The following is a 19,013-nucleotide window of genomic DNA, read 5'->3' as shown; positions in this document are numbered from 1 at the left end:
GGAGATTTCATATCAACATTTATGTATTTACAAGGCTTAACTGCTTTGCTGCTTTCCAGTTACATTGGGCAAAAGGTACCTGCAGTGCTGCTCAGTGTTCCAGGTGTATCACATCAGAACATCAAAACAATGCTACCAATACAGCTGGGGGGGGGCTGGGGGAGAAGAGGCGGAGAGGACGTAGCTCAGATCAGATCCTAAATTATTAGCTGCAATATCCTAAACAGCAGCAATAGTTAAAGATCCAAGACGAACAAAGAGATATGTACCAGATTCTAATATCAGGTAGCTCCATTGACTTATTCTAGATTTCCACTTGTATAACGGAGATCAAAATCTGGCCCATGATTTTCATATGACATTACAAAATGGGAAAATATCTATTGGTCTCCAATGCATTGCCTGGTGCAAATCCAAGTGGAGGATCCAACACAGAGTAACTGAAAGTATTTCTATGGCCTGTGTTATACAGAAGGTCAGAATAGATCAGTGGCGGGGGGCGCCGCTTCCCGCAGCTCCCATTGGCCGGGAATGGCAAACCGCAGACACTGGGAGCTGTGGGTGGCGGTGCAAATGTAAACGGTCTGGTGGCCCACCAGCGGATTACGCTGACAGGCTGCATGGAGGCCGCAGGTTGCCCACCACTGGACTAAATGATCTAAGGATACCTTCTGGCCTTAAAATCTATGACTATCTGAAGCAGACAAAGCTATAATGCTACAGATAAGGAGAGTTAGCTTCACGTAAACCAGATGGCAGCAATCCTACCTTCATTACTCACACAGCTGAAACTTACCATCTAAATAGGACGTTCCTTCTGATTGCTTGCTATAGCTCACACCATGTGGCATAATGCTATAGTTCTTCTCAGCTCTGTTGGCAAAGGTAACTAACAAAGTATCTCCCACTTCAGCCTTGATAACTGGGCCTTAAAACAGAGCAGGAAAGGAGTCACTTAGAAAAACTGCCAAGCCGAAAAATACTTCCCCCTCTACAGAATGGGGGCTGATTTTTCGAATAGCTATGTGCACAAAATTCCCACTGAAGTGGATTGGAACTGCATGCTCACAAATGAGGCAAGTGATAGGACCTGAAAATATTTACTGTACCAAGTATTCCAAGGTGCATTGTAGCCTCAGTTCGGTTCTTCTTTCTGGTAAACTTGTCATCAGTGTATTCCACATACTGAACTTTCCAGTACTGTCCTCCTATTCTATCTGTCCCTTGTGTAAAGAATGGTGCAGACTCACTATGAAATAAACAAATCAGACTGATTACATAGTAGCATATACATTTATAACACTTCACTTTGGGCAAAAGTCCTTCTCCCAAATGAGACAGAACACAAGACTAGATGGACAATGGATCTATCCAGTATGGCCATTCTTATTATCTATGGATAAAAAAAACACTATATAAAAGCTAGGTATATTATTATTGTTGTTGTTGTCATGTTGTTATGGAATTATGTCCCAGAATTCACGTGCCATCATATGCTGAGCCTGTATCATGAGTGGAATTCCCATGGTTAGAAATGGGTGCTCTGTGTGAAGATTAACCAACAAAAAATGTTCATTATAGAGAACAGAAATGAACTGCAGATACATAACCACCCCTAGAGATTGGTCTAATAGTTTGTCTGAAACTTCTTGCCTTGGCAGGTTATACATTCCAGAATTAAGTGACAGTCATCTGATTTCAAATTCTGGAAAGGTGGAGTGTGGCTGTTAGAAATGACAGGAGGGGAGTGTGAAGAACAGGATCATAGAACCACAGGGTTAGATAGGACAGTAAGGGTCATGTAGTCTAACCCCCTACCAAAATGCAGGATTTGCTGGGTCTAAACCATCCAAGACAGATGGCTATCCAGCCTCCTTTTGAAACCTCCACTGAAGGAGATTCCACAACTAGGGTGACCAGATGTCCTGATTTTATAGGGACAGTCCTGATTTTTGGGTCTTTCTTATACAGGGTCCTATTACCCCCCACCCCCATCCCGATTTTTCACATTTGCTGTCTGGTCACCCTATCCACAACCTCTCTAGGCAGTCTGATCCATTGTCCTGCTCCTCTTACAGTTAGGAAGATTTTCCTGAGATTTAACCTAAATCTGCTGTGTTGTAGTTTGAACCCATTGCCTCTTGTCCTGCCATCTGTGGCAAGAGAGAACAACTTTTCTCTATCTTCTTTAAAGGTAGCCTTTCAAGTATTCGAAGCCTGCTATCATGTCCCACTTAATCTCTTCTTTTCCAAACTAAACATAGCCAGTTCCCTCAGCTTTTGCTCATATGGCTTGCATTCCATCCCTTTCATCATCTTTGCTGCTCGCCTCTAGATCCTTCCAGTTTTTCTACATCCCTTCTATACACTGGTGACCAAAACTGGACACAGTACTCCAGCTGAGACCTAACCAGCACTGAGTGGAGTGGTACTATCACCTCCTGTGACTTGCATGCTATGCCTCTGTTAATGCAACCTAAAATTGCATTTGCTTTTTTTGCAACAGCATCGCATTTCTGACTCCTGTTGAGGTTGTGATTCACCACAACTCCTTCCCAGCAGTGCTGCTGCCAAGCCAGTTATCCTCCATTTTGTATTTGTGCATTTGGTTTTTCTTCCCAAAGAGTAGCAACTTACATTTGTCTTTGCTGAATTTCATTTTGTTGGCTATAGCCCAGTTCTCCAATTTAATCAAAATCCCTCTGAATTTTAGCTCTATCCTCCAAAGTGCTGACAACACCCTCCTTTATGTCATCTGCAAATTTGGTCAATATGCTCTCTATTCCTTCACACAGGTCATTAATAAAGATATTAAACACGGGACGCAGAACAGATCCCTAAGGAACCTCACTTGGGACCTACCTCCAATCTGACACCATTCCACTAATAGTTACTCTTTGTTTGTGGTTGTTTAACGAATTATGTATCCATTTAATGGTAGTTCTGTCAAGCCTGCATTTCTCTAGCTTATCAGAATCTCATGTGGGACTGTGTCAGAAGCCTTGCTGAAGGCCAGGTATATTATGTCCACCACATCCCCCCCATCCACCAAACTAATTACCCTCTCAAAGAAGGAAATCAAGCTGGGTTGGCATGATTTGTTCTTAATAAATCCATGCTGGCTGCTCACCTTCTCTAGTGAGCAGCTGACCCACACCATCCTTGATTTTTCTTTTATGTCTGACATATTTGAAGACTCCCTCCTAGTTGTCTCCAACATTTCTTGCCAGCTATAACTCATTCTTTGCCTTGGCTTTCCTAATTTTTTCCCCTACACATTCATGCTATTCCCATGTACACTTCCTTGGTGACATGCCCCTTTTATTTCCTGTATGTGTCCCTTTTGGCTTCTGGAAAGCTAAAAAGCTCCTTGTGCAGCCACATTGGCCTCCTATGATGCTTCTTATCTTTTCTCTGCATAAGACTAGCTTGATGTTGAGCCTCCAGTATTACATCTTTTAGGAACTGCCAGCCTTGGCAGCCAGCCACCTTCGACTCCTTTTTTTTTCCTAATTGGTGTTTCCATGGGAACTTGCCTACTATTTCTCTGAATTGGTTGAAATCCACCATTTTGAATTCCAGTGTCCTTGTTTTGCTGTTCTCATGTCCTCCTTTCCATAGGATCTTGAATTCTATCAGATCATGATCACTTCCTCCCAAGTTCCTGACCACCTTCACGTTCGCAACTAATTCTTCTCTGTTGGTCAAAATGGATGACCCCTAGTTGTTTCCTCAATTTTCTAAATGAGAAAGTTCTCCCTGGCATATGCTAAGAATTTGCAGGACATGTTTTTTGCTGTAATAGTCTTCCAACAGATATCAGGAAAGTGAAAATCTCCCATTAATACTAGCTCATGTGTGTTAGTCCTGTTGCCTGCTTATAGACTGACTCATCCACTTTCTCTTCCTGATTGGGTGGTCTATAACAGATCCCCACCAATAGCATTGCTGCTGTCCTTTCCCTTTTTATCCTCACCCAGAGACTCTCAGTAGGTCTGTCGCTCACTTCCTCTTGGACCTTGGAGCAAGTGTTTACATTCTTGATGTACAATGCAACACTTCCTCCCTTTGTCCCATACCTATCCCTTAAGAACAAGCTATATCCCTCAATGCTGGTACTCAAATCATGGGAATTGTCCCACCAAGTCACTGTAATGCCAATTATGTCATAATTTTATTCATATACCATGACTTAGTTCATCCGGCTTGTTTCCCATACTGCTTGCATTTGTATACAGGCATCAAAGATATTTTGCAGACTGACCTTTTGCTTTTCCTCTTGTCTTTTTAATGCAGTTGAGATTTCTAGTCTCTTCTCCAGAAATTAGCCCCTTTCCCTTGTCATTCATTATTTGAGCCTGGATGCACATTAGATGGATTTTTGTCACCATCCCCTGTAGAAACTAATTTAAAGCTCTCCTTATCAAGTTTGCAGTACTCTGCCACTGAGTAACAGAGTGCCAAGGCTAAACTGTGTAACGTTTGGGCATTGGCATCCCATGTTGCTCTGGTCAGTTTTCCAAGCTGGTTGTTGTGCGTTTTGATCTTCATTGTGATAATCTTAAAAAGACAGCGACTAAGGTCAAAACGCACAACAACCTGCTCATAAAACTGGCCAAAATGACATAGGGCGCCAACACTATGCACTTCAGCCTTGGCACTCAGTTACTCAGTGGCAGAGTAGTGTGCTCCAGTATGGGCTAGCTCATCTCACACAAGGATGATTGATGTATAACTTAATTTCACTGTGTGTATTATTTCAGGCACACTTAAATCTACTCCTCTACCATGGTTACCAGTTCTCTGCAATATTGCTCCATCCAATGTTTGCAGAGAGGAAAGTGCAACAAAGCTCATGACAAAATTGTGTAATATGCCACATCTGCTGTTAACTAAAGACTTGTTTAATCCATCATATGGCTGTCTGCCTTCATAGCGCCTGTTGTGGATAAATTTACTAAATAAGGGATTTACGGTAGAGGATGTGTGGTGAGCTTCATGGTGCGCAGAGAAAGTGACAAATAATTATCTTGTCTTGGACCCCACTCAATATTAACCCATGTTTGATTTACCATGAAGGCAATGGAGCCTTCTCAACTGATTTTGTATTGGACATGGAATTTGTGTTGCAGCAGAATTTCAGTGGCATTTTAGAGACAGTCCACCATGTCAATGTGGGCAGCCACAAACCATAACATGGTTTGGAGAGGACTGCAAAATGACTCCACTTCCTGGAGGCCTTCATGCCTTGAACACTGTTGATAAGAATGCTGTGGCTTGGCTTGACCAGATTGCATATGCCAAATAAAATAATCAGCTTAGCCAGACAATGTCCAAAGATGCGCTTACCAGTATTTGATAGATGGAGCCCATCCCATCACAGTAATCCTCCTTCCCGGAACATCAGCTCATTGTCAAAGAAGCCAAAACCCTCTCACCAACACAACCTGAGTAGCCACATATTTACTTCCACTATTCGATAGTCCCTGCCCAGGCCTTTTCCTTCAGCAACATGTGTGCACTGAACCAGTACTGCAGTGTTGCACTGGGCTGCAGTGCAACTAGAGGAGTCACTTTTTAGAGGAGAGGTGTAGTGATGTGGTAGCTTACAGAGCACTCCCTCATGGCCAGGGGTCCCATTACAGGTACCCTGTCCTTACTGGCCCCATCTTACAGGCCCCTTACCTTAGGGCAGCGGTAGGCAACCTGCGGGCCATACACAGCCCATCAGGGTAGTCCACTGGCGGGCCGTGAGACAGTTAGTTTACGTTGACTGTCTGCAGGCACGGCTGCCCGCAGCTCCCAGTGGCCGCGGTTCGTGGCCCACGGGAGCTGTGGGAAGCAGCGCGGACCACAAGTTGCCCACCACTGCCTTACAGTATGTCTACATTGCAATCAAAACTCCATGGCTGGCCCGTGGCAGCTGACTCAGGCTCATGGGGCTCAGGCTATGGGGTTGTTCCCACTGCAGTGTAGACTTCTGGGCTCGGGGTAGAGCCCAGGCTGTAGGACCCTGAGACGCAGGATGGTCCCAGAACTGAATGTCTACACTGCAGTTAAACTGCCTCTTAGCCCAAGCCACGTAAGCCCAAGCCAGTTGGCACGGGTCAGCTGTGGGTGTCTAATTCCAGTGCAGACATACCCTTACGCGCTCCAGACAGTCTCTGTTGTGGCTCACAGCACCCCTTTCTGGGACTGATTTAATGTCAAATAAAGTTCACACAAACCTCAAGAGTCCTTAATCACAAACAAATCCAAAAAGTCTTCAATGAGTCCCCCAGACAGAGTCCAAAATCATAAGCCCCACCCATCTAGCTGGAGCTCGGGCACTGCTCTCGTACTCTCTCAGCCCGACACTGCTGCAGCTTCCAGCGACCTTTTACCCTGGGATCACCTGATTCAACCCAGGTGTGGCTCATCAGGGCTTCACCTGCTTACATGTCATGGGTGCGCGAGGTTTGCATATAAATTGGGTTTGTAACACAAAGGAGTTAGATACACATTATTTAGCATGAAAGGGCCAGTTACATGTATTAATATATCTAGAAAACCAAATTCACAAATCTGTGCTCACTCTGTGTTACATTGTAACTCAAGGCAAGACATTAGTGAGTGTAAATATTAAAGGGCAGGACCTGTGTCATCCTAAGTGTCCATATAGCACCTAGCACAATAGGCCCTTGATCCAGATTAGGGTCTCTGAGCAATATCCTAATATAAAATCTCATCAGCAGCAGCAGCAGCATCATCAACAGAAATTAAAAAAAAAAAAAGATTTCACATTATGGCAACCTATGACAACAGTTGAGATTTTCAAAGGCACTCAAGGGATTTGGACGCCCATTTTTAATGAATGATAATCCAACGTACAAATCTGCTAGGGTGGTGTGAAAATCCACCCATACTCTTTACATTAAAAGTAGGAATGAAAGGCTGGGACACGTACCTGCCAGTGGTATTCAAGGCCTGCCCCGTGAATTTGTCATAGCCTTCAGGGCCGTAATTCCATAACACGGCTTCAGCAGCAATAAAATATCTTCTTTCCTGACCAGTCAATGAAGGCTGAGAAACATTTTTATGGCAGATCTGAACATTATACAGCCCCTTCATACCAGCTAAAATGTAGACAGAATCCACAAACAGTTCTTAAGACAGTGCAAATTTCACCATTTCAGGCATCTCTTTGGTGCAAAGTTAATGTACATTAGCTTTGGTAGAGGAAGGTGAACTACATGGACTGGGAGAAATGACTTGGATTGTTTGGACAAATTTACATTTTTAAAGAGTTCCCCAATTTATATGGGGTTGAATTCTGCCACCCTTACTCTTTTTAGCATGGCACATTATTTCACAAGTAATACCACTGAAATCAAAGGGACTACTCATGGAGCAAGGTACTAGTCAAGGCCTAGATCCTCAAAGGTATATTTATGCGCTTAACTCCCATTGATTTCAGTAAGAATGGCAGAATCTGGCTGTTAGGGTCCGGTCCTTTGAGGCACTGAGCACCTCCTGAAAGGTATGAAGTATCCTCACCTCTCACTGACTTCAACAGGAGTAGAGAGGGTGGGCAGCATCTTGTGGGAGGCACTCAGCACCTTGCAGAATCAAGCCTGGATTGCCTGATCCAAAGTTCATAGAAGTCAATGGGAGTCTCTGGATCAGACTCTGAGATTATAAATTCTTTGGAACAGGGACTCTCTCTTATATTTGGTCTGTACAATGCTGGGACAATGAGACCCAGAGCTGGGTATTGTATTATTAAACAGTACTTAATAATAATAGTAAGTTCTTTCATGCAAAGGCCCCTCGCTGGCCTTTTAGAAACAGACAGTTTTTTTTAGATTTCTTTAAAAAGAAAAAGTGTGAAATGTTTTACCTGACATGACTTTAAGAGTCTATATTCCACAAGACAGTGCAAAGAAAGGGCCTGACCCTTCATTCATTGCTCACCAAAAGCCCCAATATACACAACAAGTACTGAGCTAGGGCTGGATCTTGTGTGAATAACCCTTCTTGTGTGACTCATCCTCACTCACATGAATCAGTGAAGTTTTACACTCGCTGATGATTTGGCCTCATATAGCTTTTTGTCAATGACTGAAATAAGACTCACAAGATTTATTTGATGAAACAAGTGTAAGATATTAACGTCCTCGGAAAATGTAGGCCCCCCAATTCTGTGCCTGCTCATTGAGTTCCTCTTTTTGAGTCTGAAATATGTACTGTAGATAATCTAACTTGGCATCTTCCTGGAAAGATTTGCCAGATCTGTATCACTGTACCTTGTAAATGTTCATTTACTTGACAGGTTAACAGCCACTTCCCAACATTCCCTGCAATCATTTCCACTGTAATGAAGGTTGCTGGAAACAGGTTGACGACGTCTGCCCTGTGGCCTCTGTTAATGATGGTATGGCCATAGAAATATGCAGAGTGGATGTCTATCTCATTACCCATTCCAATCAAATACCAGGACACGGATTGACCAGCACACATCTCCAAGGTGGGGAGATTTCCAAAAATGTAGCCATTAATAGCTAAAAGCAAAACAAAACACAGCCCATAAGATACAAAGTAGAAGCACAGATTGCTAGTGACTCTTATTTAAAGAATGTAAATGCCTGGTCCTTAAAATAAACCCTCAGAATGTCCATGCTGAGACCATATCCAAGTTAGGCAATTAAACCCCCCCTCAAAACTCTCCTTTTCCATGTCTCCAAAAAGTTGACAACGGTTAGGCCGCTAGTGTGCAGAGATTGTACCAGTATTGTCTCATTTCTTTGTGCCGTCCTATCTGTGCGTCTATATCCATCTAGTCTATTATTTCTTATACTTAGATAATGAGCTCTTTAGGGCAGGGATTGTCTGTTTGGTTTATGTTTATACAGCACCTACCACAGCGGGGTCCTGGTCCATGACTAGTCACTACGATCATACAGATATAAATAATTAATAGCATGTATTAGTTGCAGATGAAGAACAGTTCTGAAAGGATGAGCGGCTGCTGCGCCTGAAAACCAGAGTGCAAACGTTGCAGCAATGGTTCCAGGTGAGAAAGAGGAAGGAGCACTTTGCAGTCAGATCACAGGCCTGGGCATCCAGAGACCTGGATTTCTATCGCTACTTGTTACCAACTTCCTAGGTGATCTTGGGAAGTCACTTACGCCAAGTTTTCACTGAAATCTGTCGTTAAGTACCTAAATAAATGGCCTGATTTTGAAGTTAATGGACACTGTGGGTATGCAACACCTCTGAAAATCACAGAATAATAGAAATGTAAAGCTGAACAGGACCTTGAGAGTTCCATCCCCCTGTATTCAAAAAGGACCCAGTATACCTACCCCATCCTTGACAAGAGTTTGTCTAACCTGTTCTTAAAAGCCTCCATTGATGGAGATTCCACATTTCTGTTACTTCAAAATCTGGCCATTTATTTAGGTGTGAAAACATGGATTTAGGTGCCTAACTGTAGGCACTCAGATTTGAAAATGATTAAGTTAAATCTCTCTCTACCTCAGACTCTCCACATGCAAAGTGACTACAGTACCACCTACCTACATTGCAGGGAGCGAAGAGGCTAACTTCATTGGACCAGATCTTTAGCTGATACAAAAGGGTGTAGTTCTACTGTCTGCAATAGCGCAATGCCAATTTATACCAGCTGAGGATCTGGCCCATTATTTGTAAAGCACTTTTGAGCCTTGGACACTCTCCACTTCCAGTAGTGTTTTTATGCAGTACATCTCACAGTGCTTTACGAAAGGTCAGTCTCATCATTTCTCTTTTGCAGGTGGGGAAACTGAGGCACCAAGGGTTTAAGCAATTTGCCAAAGTTCAAATAGCAAACTAGTGGCTGAGATGGGCACAGGAGCCAGGCTTCCTTCTTCGGATCCTGTGCCCTACATACCATGCTGCTTATAGACTTGAGGGGAGGCTTTCTGTAAGTACAATGGGGTAATAGTCTGGCCCACCCACAGCCTATGCTTTCATTTCTTCCCAATTGAAGAGAAAGGAAAGACATTTAAAAGGCATTTATAAGGAACAGCAATATATTACAGACATGAAAACAGTCTAGGCGCTATTGTAGGACAGGTTGTACTTGATAGTGGCTGCTCACCATGCATTTTGTTACTGTTCTTGAAACCTTCTTCCTCTTTGTCAACCGTGGCTGGGTCCAAGCAGAAAGCTTTTATATTTGCATCAATATACCAGCTGAGATTTTCATCTACAATGCTATACATCAGGGCAAAGCCTTTAGCAGCATCAGTGCCTTGTATCAAGGTATCATCTAAACTTCCTAAACAGCAAACAAGAAAGTACTAAAAAATAAACTCAGCGTTAATTAAATTTAAATGTTTCCTCTTCCAGTAAGTCTGAATGTACAATATTTCTGAAGTACTTTATTAAGCTGCAAGACTTTTACAGACCAATTTCAGCATAATTATTTGAATGAATGACGATACTGGGAATAAGAAAAGGAGTACTTGTGGAACCTTAGAGACGAACAAATTTATTTGAGCATAAGCTTTCTTGAGCTACAGCTCACTTCATCGGATGCATTCAGTGGAAAATACAGTGAGGAGATTTATATACACACAGAGAACATGAAATAATGGGTGTTTCATTACAGTGTGTATGGTAACACCCATTGTTTCATGTTCTCTGTGTGTATATAAATCTCCCCACTGTATTTTCCACTGAATGCATCCGATGAAGTGAATTGTAGCTCACGAAAGCTTATGCTCAAATAAATTGTTAGTCTAAGGCGCCACAAGTACTCCTTTTCTTTTTGCAGATACAGACTAACATGGCTGCTACTCTGATACTGGGAATGTTAATTCAGCTTCATATATACAGGTAGATGGGACGATTTCATAGGCTCCCCTATGAAGAATGACTCTGAGGCACTCTAATGAGGCAGGCTGGGTTTGAGATTAGGTTAGCCCCTTTCATAGCAAAGTCTCCCTCTTCCTCAGGAAATACAAAGATTGCCCTAAGGTAGGCATACATTTTGTATGTAAAATACATGGGCCCGGTTATCATTTCAGATGTATGGAGCACATTCCCGTACACTGAAGATTCGACATGCATGAACATATAAAGATATATTCCATACAAAAAAGCCTGAATTAGAAAAACATTAAGGTTCCTAACTGAAGCACACTTATAAGTCTGTAAATGCCAATGTTAAGGTTGCCTGCACAACTTAACACTTGTCCCTTGTACAACAGTCATAGGTGCCAACTCCGTGGGTGCTCCAGGGCTGGAGCACCCATGAAAAAAAAAAAATAGTGAATGCACCCACCAGCTACCTGCTGACCAGCTGTTCAGTGGCAGGTAGGAGGTGCGGAGAGGAGGGAGCGGAGTGGGGGCAGGGCGCACTCAGGGGAAGGACGGAGCAGGGGCGAGAAGAAACAGAGTGAGGGTGGGGACTTGGGGGAAGAGGTGGAGCACCCACCCAGAAAGAAGAAAGTCAGCGCCTGTGATGACAGCCTTTCATGACATGATCACATGCCATTTTTCCACAGAACCACTGCCCGGTTCAGCTGGCAGACTGGATGGTATTCTGTGAATGAGGCAGCTGTTTATAAATATTATAAATAATATTTATTTTGGTCCTCATTTTTTGACATGTGGTCTCATCTGCAATGCACTACACACTATGCAACCTCTGCCCTAACTGAAGCAAGGATCCTGTGGATGTATAGGCTAGTCACACATTACTGTCCTCTAGAGCAAGAGGGAAGTAGCAAGGGAATTGTCCCTGAGCCACAATTCCAAGCCTGGGGTGCTCCTAGAGTGGTACAACTATAAACTGCCCCTTACTATGAGCTACGTACCGACACAATCAAGCCTGTAACATTTACACCTATAAACAAAAACGATTATTAAGATGCCAAAACAGGCAGAGGGGCTTTCTCGGTATTTTCAGCGCTGTACCTTTTTTACAAACCAGCAATGGTCCGATTAACCCAGAACTGATATCTCGAGGTGTATCAATGTGCGAATGGTAAATCCAAGTCAGGCAGGTTGGGTCTGCCAAAGTGGGGGCATACTCTTTCTTCACTGGCCATGTATATGTATAATTTCCACCAGGAACAACAATATCATCCTCTTTGCTTTTGCCACTTGTTCCATCTGGGTAGAGGGCTCCTAATGTGAAAAAAAGGGAGTTTAAGGCCAAACATATTGGAAAAATGGGTTACACTAGATAAGTATGGAACTACTTCTTTTTGTTACATTTTTGGTAAATAACCTAACAAAGTATTTCACAAACAGACCAATGACAGCAGCAATTGCAAACACAGAATCATTAAATCAAGACATAATTCTGAGATTAGCCTTCCGCAATATTAATAAGTATAATTTTCAAAAGACATCACGTTCAACAGACTGGTAATGTTGATTTACGCCTGATCTGTTTTGAGAGGTTGGCTCCACAGATCAAAGAGTAAAAGATAAAAGAAGCATACACAATGCAGAAAGATACATCAAAGAAACGGTCTGCTTCCATCCTAGTAGCTGTGCCTGCTGCTAGGATAAAAATCTGCACAAGCTACCTGAGACATGCTACCTGACATACCTGCGATGGCAGCTCTTCAGCTGACAGCAGGACTGGCCCGTGCGCCTGGCTCCCACACCCAAATGAATGCATACCTTCCTAGGAGGCATCCTACTCCCAACCATTTAATTTGGGGTATTTAAATCTGGGGTTTTGGCTCAGCCTGCTATCATAGATGTGATTTACTGAGGCACAATACAGACTAATAAGTAGCTGTGTAACCTAAGGTGCCCTTTACAAGTAATGGTCCATCAGCCTTGTTTACTCCTGGCTGAGCTGTCAGCCTGCCCCTTGTCTCTGAGAAACTGGTTTGGTCACTTCCCAGACTTATCTGGAAAACATACTTTTAGTCATCTCATCTTATGTTTATAACTTCACATATACAATGCTGCTATGTGCATTTTGCCATGGTATTACTGATCAGCAAATTACAAGTTTTTAAATGATACCTCACATGGCATACCTCACCCAAACATTATTACAATAGGATGTAGGGTGTGAGCACAGGGGTATATTCCATCACAATAGATAGGGGCCATTTTCAAAATTTATCTACAGAGTTGGGTTTTGAATTCAAAGACTTTCAAAATGTTGCTGTTGGGTGGGGAGTTTTGATTCAGGCCCATCTTTACCCAAAATTTGCTAAAAAGTTCACAAAACTTTTTGGTGAACCTGGCACAACTTTGGGGTTTCATGATTAAAGTTTTGCACACATTGTTCCCCTGTTCACTGTGATACAGAGACAGTCTCTAGCTAAACTCAACATCTTTCAGTTTCTCACTGGAACTGTCCAAGGAAGCCAGGTCAGGTCTCATATACTTCTGTGATGCTGAATGTGAATGATTTTCTTTCTTTCAGTTATAAATGAGGGCTGTCAAACAATTAAAAAAAATAATCTCAATTAACCATAAGATTAAAAAAATAGTTGTGATTAGTCGCAATTTTAATCACAGAGTAACAGAATTCCAATATAAATTTATTATACATATTTTTGGATATTTTTCTACCTTTTCAAATATATTGATTTCAATTACAACACAGAATACAAAGTATACAGTGCTTACTTTATATTATTTTGATTACAAATATTTGCACTGTAAAAAAGATAAAATAAATAGTATTTTTCAATTCACCTCGTACAAGTACGGTAGTGCAATCTCTTTATTGTGAAAGTCCAACTTACAAATGTAGAATTTTTTTTTTTTTACATAACTGCACTCAAAAACAAAACAATGTAAAACTTTAGAGCCTACAAGTCGAAGCATGAAGCGGCATATGAATGTTTAGCATATCTGAAAAGTAAATACTTTGCAACGCTGGTTACAACAGTGCCATGTGAAAGCCTGTTCTCACTTTCAGGTGACATTGTAAATAAGAAGCGGGCAGCATTATCTCCTGTAAATGTAAACAAACTTGTTTATTTTAGTGATTGGCTGAACACGAAGTAGGAAAGACCTGTATGAGATGAACTGAAAAATATATTTCTTTTATTTTTTTTTTTACAGTGCAAATATTTGTAATCAAAATAATATAAAGTGAGCACTGTACACTTTGTAATCTGCGTTGTAATTGAAGTCATATTTGAAAATGTAGAAAAACATCCCAAAATATTTATAATAAATTTAAATTGGAATTCTATTATTGTTTAACAGTGTCATTAAAACTCTGATTAATCGTGACTTTTTTTAACCTAGTTAATTTGTTTTGTGTGATTCATATGCATGAACTGCAATTAATTGACAGCTCAAGTGTCAACCCATGCAAATACACAATTGTGTCAGAGAAGAAAATGGCTGCAGCCAGTACAGGGTGAGTCCTTTGAACTGGCTGCCATTGCACATGTATACATTGTGGGAGGACATAGAGACATACACACAAATATGATGTATTATTACATACAGTATGTCTTCACTGCAATCAAAGGTGTGACTGGGACTGACCCCATGTAGACATACCCAATTTTGCTTTAATCTACTAGCTCAAATAACAATAGCAGTGAAGCCATGGCCATATGAGCAGCAGCATGGGCCAGAGGCTTGAGTACATACCCAGGATCCTGGGCAAGGTTGTACAGCCCTTGTTATTTGAGCTAGCTAGACCAAACCTAGTTCAGATATGTCTACATGTGCTGCAGTTACACCTTTAATTGCAGTGCACACATACCCATAGATGTTGCAATAATTAAATATATGCATTGTGTTCTGTCCAATATTGATATAATTACATAGTTTAATATACTTTGGAACCTTATAGAACCCTTGGAACCTTGAAAATCCCTTAAAACTTGTATTTGTTTATTTAGAATTTTAGTCCTTACTTAATTTAACTAACTTACTTAATGCAGAATGAGTATCTGCGTACTAATTAAACCACCGGTTTCGGAGTAGCAGCCGTGTTAGTCTGTATCCGCAAAAACAACAGGAGGACTTGTGGCACCTTATAAACCACCAATATTCAGATAATACCATGATGGGCATCAATATCAACACTTAGCTAGCCAGATGTGTGTGGGGGGGGTACGACACACACACACACACACACGTATCCTCAGCTGGTATATATCATTGTAGCTCCATTGCCTTAACTGGCATAACTCCACTAAAGACAATGGAGCTACACTGATTTACATCAGCTGAGGAGCTGGCCCAAAACGTACACTGCTTTAAGCACTGAAATGAGAAGAATAAAAACTCGGGGTGAAATCCTGACATGACTGAAGGCAATGGCAAAGCTCCCATTGACTTCAGCAGGGCCAGGATATCCCCCTAGAACTCCCACCTGCAAATTAAAAACAAAAATATCTGACACTAAAGAAAGATGCGGGGCTGAGACAGGGCCCTGAGCTAGCACTGGGGTGCACACAGTGCTTCTCCTAAGGGACGGGCTGTAGTTCAGCCACAAATTATTGAGCTTGGTGCAGAAAGTACTGGGTGATCTTCTATGGTGTGTGTTATGCGAGGTCAGACTAGGTGATGGTAATTATCCCTGCTGGCCTTAAAATTGTTGAAAGTGTTGATGACAGCGGTGAGGAGAAAATGCACACAGCATGTAATTTTGCATTCAAATCAATATCCCTCCTTGTGCAAATGACATCGCATGTTGTAGCCCCACAAAGAGCTATAGAAGCCTAGTCATTTGCCCCTGGGAGCTGTGTATAGAGAGAACACATCATTGCAGCCAAGATCTCTCATATGGATTAGAGAGGAGGATTTAGACGGTCATATTTTTACTAAGAAAAGCAAGCAAGGCAGGAAGAAGCTAATTATCCTAAAAATTAAAAACATAATAAATGAGAATGTTCCTTTTTTAAGTTACTGGTTAACAATACTGGTCAGTTTATTAGGAACTGATACAAAGTTTATTAAGGTCAATGGAAAGTTCCCCATTCACTTCAATCAGCTTTGGACAGGGCCCTTATCCAGTATATTCACTCCACAAAGGGAAGGGGGTAGAAAAAGAGAAATGAGACAGAACAACAATTATTTATTTACTTATTATTTGCATGAAGCACCTAGGAGCCCCAGTCATGGACCATTGTGCACAAAACAAAAGGATAGTCCCTGCCCCAAAGAGCTTGCAATTTAAATATAAGAAATAAGCAAAGACAGGGGAATACAAAGAAACAATGAGACAATATTGCTGAAATAGACAAGGCAGATAACTGGGTGGGGGAAGGGGTATAACACATAAACAGTGAATAATGTGATGGTGGCAAATGTCAGGTTAGCGCCATAGGGTTTTTTGGGGTGGGGTGGGGACAGGGGTTACTTTAGGAGGAGATTAGCTAAATAGAAAGAAAAAAGAGAGGGGAAGCAGAGTGAGGAGAGCAGGGCAAGGGAGGAGAGGTCAGAAGGGGCAGGTATGGAGTGAAGCTGAGATCTGGTTTTTACCTTCAGAATCTTTGTCATAAAAGAGACCATGTGGATGCAAAGAATATGGACGGAAAGCAAAGTTCTTTAAGTGAACAACAAAGATATCCTCTTCTTGAGCCTTCATCACTGGACCGAGGAACCCCAACCAGGATGGCTTAGGAATCTCCTGCATGTAGGTACCATCTGTGAACTGTTTATAAACAGCTTTCTTGTAAATACGTCCTATTCTGTTGGCTCCTCTCTTCACAAACCCACTCGCATGTCTATAGAATGGAGGGGGAAACAGTTTAAAGACAAAAGTTTAAAGACAGAAATACTCTTTTAAAGTTACGCAAAAGTTGGTACTTACCAACTCATGCAAGTGGTTCCACTGAACTCAATGGGACAAGTCACAGAGCTACTCAACCTGAATAAAGGCTGAGGAGTCAGGTCCTACATTACTGTACTACACTGATGAAAGTCCCCTCCTATGCAACAGTAGTGGTCATGCTATCAGGGTTGGCCTTAAGCACAAGCAAGACAAACAACTGCTTAAGGTTCTGCCATTTAGGTGTTTGTGTGTAGTGCCAGCAGCTCATCACTCAATTCCCGCTTTGGCAAAAAGACCAGAAGGAAGAAAGCTCACAGCTTAATCCCCATCTGCTCAGGAGCCCAAAAAGAAGGCAAGCAAAGCACAGTCCCCACTCTAGCAATGGGAAAAGAGAATGAATTAATTCAGGCACCAGTTTAATAGATTTCAAGGCCCGAAGAGGCCATTATGATCATCTGGTCTGACCTCCTGCATAAAACAAGTTAAACAACCTCAGCAATAATTTCCCCTTCAAGCCCATAACTTCCATTTGATCTACAGAATATCTTTTAGAAAGATATGCAGACTTGACCTGAAGACTTCAAGTGCTGGAAAGTCTACCACATCCCTAGGTAAATTGTTGCTATAATTAATTATCCTCCCTTAAAATTTTGTGCTTTAATTCTAGTCTGAATTTGTCTAGCTTCAACTTCCAACAACTGGATCTCATTATGCCCTTTTCAAGTATATTAAAGAGACATCTACAATCAGAAATCTCTTCTCTATGTAGATCATGATCAAGTGAGCTCTGAACCTTCTCTTGGATAAACTAAATAGATTGAGCTTCTTTAGTCTCTCTCTAGAAGGCATGTTTTCCAGAACTCAAATGATTCTTGTAGCTCTTTTTTGAAACCCTTCCAATATTTCAATAACCTTTATGAAGTGTGGACACTAGAACTGGACACAGTATTCCAGTAATGGTCTCATTAATGCTATATACAAAGGTAATACCATCTTTCTACTCCTTGATCTTTCCCTGCCTATACATCCAAGAACTGCATTAATCATCTTAGCTACAACATTGCACTGGGAGCTCGTGTTCAACTGGTTAACTACCATGACCCCTACATCTTTTTCAGGGTCATTGTTTTTCAGGATATAGTCCCCCCTCCCCACACATCTTTTAAGGACAACCTACATTCTTTGTTCCTAGACTAGGGTGAACCTACAGCAAGTGTGAAAAATTGGGGTGGGTAAGGGCTAACAGGTGCCTATATAAGACAAAGCCCCAAATATCAGGACTATCACTATAAATCAGAAAAAAGAAAAGGAGGACTTGTGGCACCTTAGAGACTAACCAATTTATTAGAGCATAAGCTTTCGTGAGCTACAGCTCACTTCCTCAGATGCATATCGTGGAAACTGCAGCAGGCTTTATATATACAGAGAATATGAAACAATACCTATTCCCACCCCACTGTCCTGCTGGTAATAGCTTATCTAAAGTGATTTCCAGCACAAATCCAGGTTTTCTCACCCTCCACCCCCCCACACAAATTCACTCTCCTGCTGGTGCTGGAAATCACTTTAGATAAGCTATTACCAGCAGGACAGTGGGGTGGGAATAGGTATTGTTTCATATTCTCTGTGTATATATAAAGCCTGCTGCAGTTTCCACGATATGCATCTGAGGAAGTGAGCTGTAGCTCACGAAAGCTTATGCTCTAATAAATTGGTTAGTCTCTAAGGTGCCACAAGTCCTCCTTTTCTTTTTGCGAATACAGACTAACACGGCTGTTACTCTGAAACCTGTCACTATAAATCAGGACATCTGATCACCCTGTCCTAGACGTATAACCTTGCATTTGGTATTAACACACAGTTTGTTCAAATGATTCACCTTGCCAAGTGTCAAGGTTCCTCCCCCACTCTGAACTCCCGGGTACAGATGTGGGGACCTGCATGAAAAACCTCCTAAGCTTATCTTTACCAGCTTAGGTCAAAACTTCCCCAAGGTACAAAATATTCCACCCATTGTCCTTGGACTGGCCGCTACCACCACCAAACTAATACTGGTTACTGGGGAAGAGCTGTTTGGACGCGTCCTTCCCCCCAAAATACTTCCCAAAACATTGCACCCCACTTCCTGGACAAGGTTTGGTAAAAAGCCTCACCAATTTGCCTCGGTGACTACAGACCCAGACCCTTGGATCTTAAGAACAATGAACAATCCTCCCAACACTTGCACCCCCCTTTTCCTGGGAAATGTTGGATAAAAAGCCTCACC

The 19,013-nt window shown here is 41.9% G+C and overlaps 1 protein-coding gene across 4 annotated transcripts in view; it reads right to left on the bottom strand.

Annotated features, from left to right (window-relative positions):
* Nucleotides 1-19,013, bottom strand: part of HEPHL1 (hephaestin like 1) — a 66,410-nt gene that overhangs the window by 32,958 nt on the left and 14,439 nt on the right. For 3 of the 4 annotated variants that reach the window (XM_073337319.1, XM_073337329.1, XM_073337345.1), the window contains exons 2-8: nt 16,456-16,700; nt 11,944-12,156; nt 10,121-10,300; nt 8,286-8,540; nt 6,947-7,115; nt 1,110-1,249; nt 797-928 (exon numbers count right to left, since the gene is read on the bottom strand). In XM_073337319.1, the coding sequence (XP_073193420.1) occupies nt 797-928; nt 1,110-1,249; nt 6,947-7,115; nt 8,286-8,540; nt 10,121-10,300; nt 11,944-12,156; nt 16,456-16,700 (1,334 nt within the window). The remainder of the gene's footprint in view (nt 1-796; nt 929-1,109; nt 1,250-6,946; nt 7,116-8,285; nt 8,541-10,120; nt 10,301-11,943; nt 12,157-16,455; nt 16,701-19,013) is intronic. The other variant, XM_073337339.1, reaches the window with a different exon arrangement.

Source organism: Lepidochelys kempii, chromosome 1 (assembly GCF_965140265.1).
Source record: "Lepidochelys kempii isolate rLepKem1 chromosome 1, rLepKem1.hap2, whole genome shotgun sequence".
In the NCBI taxonomy this organism is placed as follows: Eukaryota; Metazoa; Chordata; order Testudines; family Cheloniidae; genus Lepidochelys; species Lepidochelys kempii.
The sequence above is the reverse complement of the archived record's forward strand: the minus strand, read 5'-3'. Positions and strand labels throughout refer to the sequence as shown.